General features: G+C 39.5%; 1 protein-coding gene across 3 annotated transcripts in view; it reads left to right on the forward strand.

Annotated features, from left to right (window-relative positions):
* The window catches only part of MYLK4 (myosin light chain kinase family member 4), a 132,368-nt gene extending 126,500 nt beyond the window's left edge, over positions 1-5,868 (forward strand). For all 3 annotated transcript variants that reach the window (XM_061590669.1, XM_061590660.1, XM_061590652.1), the window contains 6 exons: positions 248-389; positions 1,910-1,980; positions 3,002-3,130; positions 3,307-3,459; positions 4,333-4,411; positions 5,802-5,868. In XM_061590669.1, the coding sequence (XP_061446653.1) occupies positions 248-389; positions 1,910-1,980; positions 3,002-3,130; positions 3,307-3,459; positions 4,333-4,411; positions 5,802-5,849 (622 nt within the window). In that variant the 3' untranslated portion in view covers positions 5,850-5,868. The remainder of the gene's footprint in view (positions 1-247; positions 390-1,909; positions 1,981-3,001; positions 3,131-3,306; positions 3,460-4,332; positions 4,412-5,801) is intronic.
* The last annotated feature ends 363 nt before the right edge of the window (positions 5,869-6,231 follow it).

Genomic DNA, 6,231 nt, shown 5'->3' on the forward strand with positions numbered 1-6,231 from the left:
GGGGTAGGGCTGGCCACCATGACCCCTCATGTGTTGGGTGAAAGCTTCTCTCAAAAGCCTTGTATTCTCCTGTTTTTGGGTGGGTGGGAGATACATGGAAAAAATGAATCCTGAAATATACATTTTGTAATTATTTTCTAATTTACATATGCAATTCGCATGGGTTTTTTAAACAAGTGTGTGTGTAGAATGTACACACTTGACTATGGAGACCTTTAGCAAATTGAATTTTGGATTCTCTTTTCAGCATGGAGGGAGGAGAACTGTTTGATCGAATTATTGATGAGAACTGCAACTTGTCAGAGATGGATACCATCTTGTTCATAAAGCAAATATGTGAAGGGATTCAGTACATGCATCAGATGTATATTCTCCACTTAGACCTGAAGGTACTGTGCATTGGTTATGTGTGATTAAATGTGACAGTTGAATGTTGCACTCACACAGTTAAAAAGCATTAGATCTCAGGGGTATTGGATTTTAGTGTTACAACTGCAGTTGATATTGCCTGGCCCTTCTCGCATTCTTTAGGAATGGGAGCCTTCATCTTGTTACATGGGTGTATATACAATGTACTGTTCTGGCTTAAGGCAAGCAATACATTTTGTCACTGCTTTTCTATTTCTTCTCCCATTGAGATGTGTGTTGGGTGAACTCAAAGAATTTTTCCCTTTCAGTGATAAATACTGCATACAACATTCCTTTGACTATTTTCGGTTCTGTAACATCAGAACTAGCAGGAGCCACCTTGTTCACTTCTGGCCAAGAAGAAAATTTAATTACTGGTCTTGCCAAGCTTTTGTCTGCAGAAACTATCACATCTGAACCATAATGGGCTAGGTCACCTTTTCATGCTTTTAACATTTTACTTGATGAAGTGTTCACTTTTGTTCAGAAGCCTGCATATCTTTAAAGTGCTAATTCGTCCAATAGAATATATAGTATCACCTATTTATGTCCTTTACATGGATTTAAGACTATATTCACTGCAATCCCACACATGTCTACTCAGAGGAAAGCCCCATTGAATTTAATGGGACTAAAGACAGCTAATCTTCTGAGTGTAGTGCAAACATCCCCAACCTAGTAATTAACAGCTGTTTTGGATTACAACTCCCATCAGCAATGGTCAACCATGCTGGAAGTTGTAGCTCAAAACATCTGGAGGATACCTGGCTGGGGAAGGGTGGTGCAATGGGATAAAAAGCCAATATCTTGTCTTGATTGGTGATTCTAGCTAGAATGTACTCCTGAGAGCTCATATGGTGTGGGCATCCACAATTTGTTCTTTATTTTGTCACAGTATATTTGTGAGAAAAGTGCAACTCCAAACATCAATGGAGCTAGGGTTGGGTGTCTGAACACTCAAATCACACATCTGAGATTATAGCTATCCTTCAAGCAAACTCATATGTATACACCAGAATTCAGAAAAAGGGGATTTGGGTAATTTCCCTTTGACAATCTAGATGCATTTAATGTATATGTTTTCCCTCTTAGTTGAGGGGAAAAAGTGGGTTGAGTAGAGCAGTGAATTTAGGAATCTAATGCTAAATGTCACAGAATGGTCCCAGTGTGGGTTCATAATGGGCTGCAAAATCACAACACTGACTTCCTGAAGTCCAGTCAGAGCACTTGCATTCCCTTTCTGAAAGCTCACTAATGAGTTTTTTATCTTGACTTGCTACATTATGTCAAACAGAAAAGCCACAGGAAGGGAAAAGCGGTACTGGCAGAGCATTTCCAGCTTAAAATACCACTTGATTATCGTCGGAGAAGTCTGCAGAGTCTAACCTGCTTCATGTCGCAGGCGCTGCAGGGCATATTTTTATGCTATGTTGTATTTTTAATGCTGATTCCAGTTCATTTTGCATTTTTCATAAATGTGTGCTCTTCTTTCTTCTGGCAGCCTGAGAATATCTTGTGTGTGAATCGAGAGGCAAATCAAGTAAAGATTATTGACTTTGGGCTGGCAAGGAGGTATGTTGTTTTAATCAGTCTACCAGCACCTATTATTTCCTAAATCCAAAGCCCTTTTTTATGGAATGCAATATTGGGATGAATGGTTCAATAATAAGAAAAAGGCCTCACTAAGCTACTAAAGGGCCAGTCTTGGACATGTTTCCCCTGTAGTTTAAATGATGAATCTAATAGTATATCTGTTAGTCAAGGTTTTTTAACTGGCAATCTTCAGAGAGGGGTGAAAGAGCTGTTTTTGTTGTATAAATGCCTTAACAGACCAGAAAAGTTATCCAATTTTGCCTGTTCCCAAAGAATTCAGAGCGGAACACTGTGGTGATACATGAACCTCTGCAACAGATCATCAAAATAAATGCAACTACTCCAAATTAACATTAAGCATTTTCAACGGGTTGACTTTAATAGGGCTTATAACAGATCATAGGTTAAGGATGAAGGTCCTAAATCAAACATAGTTTAATGTATTTTAATTGTATGTTTTTCTATGTTTTCAACTACATGTAGTTCTATTTGTAAGCTGCCCTGAGTTCCAGTTTGGAAAAAGGGCGGGGTAAAAATAAAGTTTCACTCACTCAATCAATCAACAGCAATATTTTAAAATAATGACAAGATAGATTCACTTTTCAATATATTCTATTCTCTGGCATTAGTCTCCAGTTTCCCTTTGTATATTGTTATTATTATATTATATTGTATTATCTCGCACCTCCTCCCAAAAGGAGCCCAGTGCAGCAAACAAGTGATAAAACAATAAAAACATCTTTAAAACCTTATCATGCTTCTAAATGAACACAAGAATGAAATGGCAGCCCCTTGCTTAATTCTTCCCTTCCATAATTTGCAGGAAATTTTGTTCCAGGAACCTGACATCATCCCGACAGCTATCTATTTCCCTATCCCCACCCCCTGTCTATTTAAAATTTCCTTTTGCTGAACTCTTAGGTATCTGTATGTGCTGTAGAAGTCATCTTTGCTGTCATTGTTTCTCATGTATTTCATCGCTGTTCTTGTTGTTAATTAGATATAAACCAAGGGAGAAGCTTAAGGTCAATTTTGGCACTCCAGAATTCCTTGCTCCTGAAGTTGTGAACTACGACTTTGTGTCCTTCCCTACTGACATGTGGAGTATAGGTGTCATTGCTTACATGTTGTAAGTAGAGCTTGAACCTACATTGTTATGACTAGGGTCTTCCTTTTACAATTGATGTCAACTTGATGAAAATTATGCCTAGACACTGACTTTTGGTTAAAGTCAAGAAGGTTTATATTACCCTATGATTTGCACAATGTACAAAACATTTTGTCTGTTTTTCTTCATTCCCACAGGCTCAGTGGATTATCTCCTTTTCTGGGTGATGACGATAATGAGACGTTGAACAACATCCTGGCTTGTCGGTGGGACTTTGACGATCAAGAATTTGAAAATGTGTCTGAAGAAGCCAAAGACTTTATCTCTAAGCTTCTCATTAAGGAAAAGGGGTAATCGGATGCCACTACCTTGAATGTACTGTCCAACCAGATGTTGTTATCCAACACAGAAAATGAAATCTTCTTTTCATACACATCTCTCAGTTGATAGGGTATTACATTGATAAGCAGCCTTTGATAAACTCCATAGAACTACATGGAGTGTGCATCTGGTAACATGAACAAGGGTATGATGTGACTAAATTTAAGAACTTTAAAGTTTCATTTAATTCAACAGGAGAAAGTTTCTCATATGTTAGTAGTTAAAGACTATAGTTCATTTATTTAGTCAGTTTCTAACATACCATCCCCAATCCTAAATAATATGTTAATCCTAAAATCCCTGTTTCATTGAGTAAACTCTCACCTCATCTCCCAGTAACTGGAAGCCAACCTGGGGGAAAAATATCTTACAGCATTTCCAGATGATGCTCAGGCACTGATACGCCTCAAAGGGAAGGGGATTCCACACTGCAAAAAGCGCCTTGGGGGCAAAAAGCAGCCAGAGGATGGCGATAGCTGGTGGGAAACCAGTGCAAAGTCCCAATCCAGATCAGGATCATGGAATAGGGCCCTACAGGGGTGTTTTCCTTCAAAATAAAAGTGGCCTTCTTGAACAAAAAAAAAAGCCCATGAATAATATAAAGTGTAGTTTTGCCTTCTGTTGTAAGTTTAACAGAAGGCAAAACAGCTTTCCACTTGATACTAATAATTATGATTAAGAGTAGGGCCTTTTACTGGGTTAATTAAAATAGCAAGTTATTGCTGTGCATTGTCTCTCATCCATTGACATTGGGGGTGGGGTGGGGAGCAGACATTTTAAATATAAATGTGAAAATCATTTCATAGATACTACACACTAACACTCTATTTTTCCCTGTTTAGCTGGAGAATAAGTGCAACTGCAGCCTTAAAACATCCTTGGCTATCTGACCAAACACTCCATTGCAAACGTCAGTCTAAGGTCTGTAGCTATGAATTGTGTTTTGCATTTATCTTTTCTCTTGTTCCTAAGTAGGGATGGGGAAGAAAATGGCTTAGTTCACATTTTAATGTGAGCTTTCTAAATTTGCAGTTCCCCAGCTAATATATGAACCTAAACACACATGTCCTTTGAAATTTGCACCTCCAAATTTTGCAGCGCAGCTCTACAACCAAAAAAATGCATACAAAACTATATATTAGGAACACACACACACACAGACAGACAAAATGCATTCATTTAGGGAGAAATTGCTTTTTCAAAGGCTTATACTAGGCGAAATGGTGTAGAAAAATACGTATATTAGGAAAACTGGATATAAATTTTCATGCGGCCTCATTTGCAATGGGGCAAAAGGAACTTAAGGCTGCAAAAATAAGAAACGGGGGGGCACTGAGATTGACAAGTTCATCGATTCCTGTTCCTAAGTCAGTTCTGCTACTGAACTCTTCTGGCTAGATTCTTATCCCTGTGTGAACACTGGTATTTTAAAACTGTCCATGTATGTCTGTTGCATTTGAGGAGGTGCTAATTAAACTGTTTATTGTACACAGAAATGGACAGTAGAACCAAGATCAGCCACAATTGCTTTTCCTGACAGTAGTTCAAAATTGGGTCGACTTTTGGAATTTTTGTGGGAACCATATGTCTGACCCCCTCCACAAGCTCATGTCTCCCAGACCCTATCAATGTTGGCAGCAGCAGAAAATAAAATAAACAGTAATGTAGACATGGCACTGGCATAGGTGGAGTGGTTTACACCTCTTTGCCCTGCCCAGCACCCTGATGAGGATGCAAATCCCCCCTCCCTGTCATCAGAGAGCTTCGGCTATGGGGTGGTATATAAATGTGATAAATAAATAAATAATTGGAATGATCATTTGATGAACAGGGAGGAAGCAACAACCCTGCTCCTTGGTTGATTTGCATGGATCAGCTGAGGAGGGGTTGCCATGTGCCTGCCTCACCACTGGCATGTGGTCCCTGGTGGCATGTCCAAGAGTGAATGCAACCCTTGGGGCAAAAGAGCTTAGGCATCCCTTTCCACATGAATGCCTGATCATTCAAATTCCCAATTAACATAATCTCTCCCCTTTGGGAAGGGTGGTATGGTTTTTTAAAACTAATTGTGCATAGCTGGTGTCATCTGCATGGTGGAGAGGAGGCACACCAATTTCTCTGCCAAATAAAGATAGTGACTGTCTTGGTGAGGGTCTGAACCAAGCCTTATAACTCATTGCATGACTTGAGCCTTTTATATGTGCTTCTTGCCCACCTAACTCAAAACACACATATGCACAGAGTGGCAATGCTACAGTTGTTCTAGCTAAGCCAGTTCTTACATTATCTTTGATCTCCTTTGCTGTTGTAGAAGAAGGCTAATGCTTCCGCTGGATCTCAAGCACCTGCGGCTCCATAACCTCTCTGAGAAATGAAAGGTTGGTAACTTTTCAAGTTCTAATGTGTTTACAGAAGGTATCGACTACTGGCCCCACTGCACACATTGTGGCCAGCTATTGCCATGCAGTGTGCTCAATGCATAGATTAGGTGAGTTTTTTCCTCCCATCAAATGGCTAAAAGAAATAACCTGATCTGAGCAATGAGCTCTCACAAACAAAAGCAGCCATGTGCAGTTATTGAGGACAGTTTCCCCATGGTAGCCATAATAAGTGCCCTGGGTTTCAGTAAATACCAGAGAGAACCAGGAGCAAGTTAATACTGGTGTGTTGACATAAGCTTGCCACCTTCATTAGTCTTTGGTTAGTAACACGAAGCAGAAACAACTCACCAGGTAGGGCAG

The sequence above is a fragment of the Rhineura floridana genome, chromosome 1, assembly GCF_030035675.1.
Source record: "Rhineura floridana isolate rRhiFlo1 chromosome 1, rRhiFlo1.hap2, whole genome shotgun sequence".
In the NCBI taxonomy this organism is placed as follows: domain Eukaryota; kingdom Metazoa; phylum Chordata; class Lepidosauria; order Squamata; family Rhineuridae; genus Rhineura; species Rhineura floridana.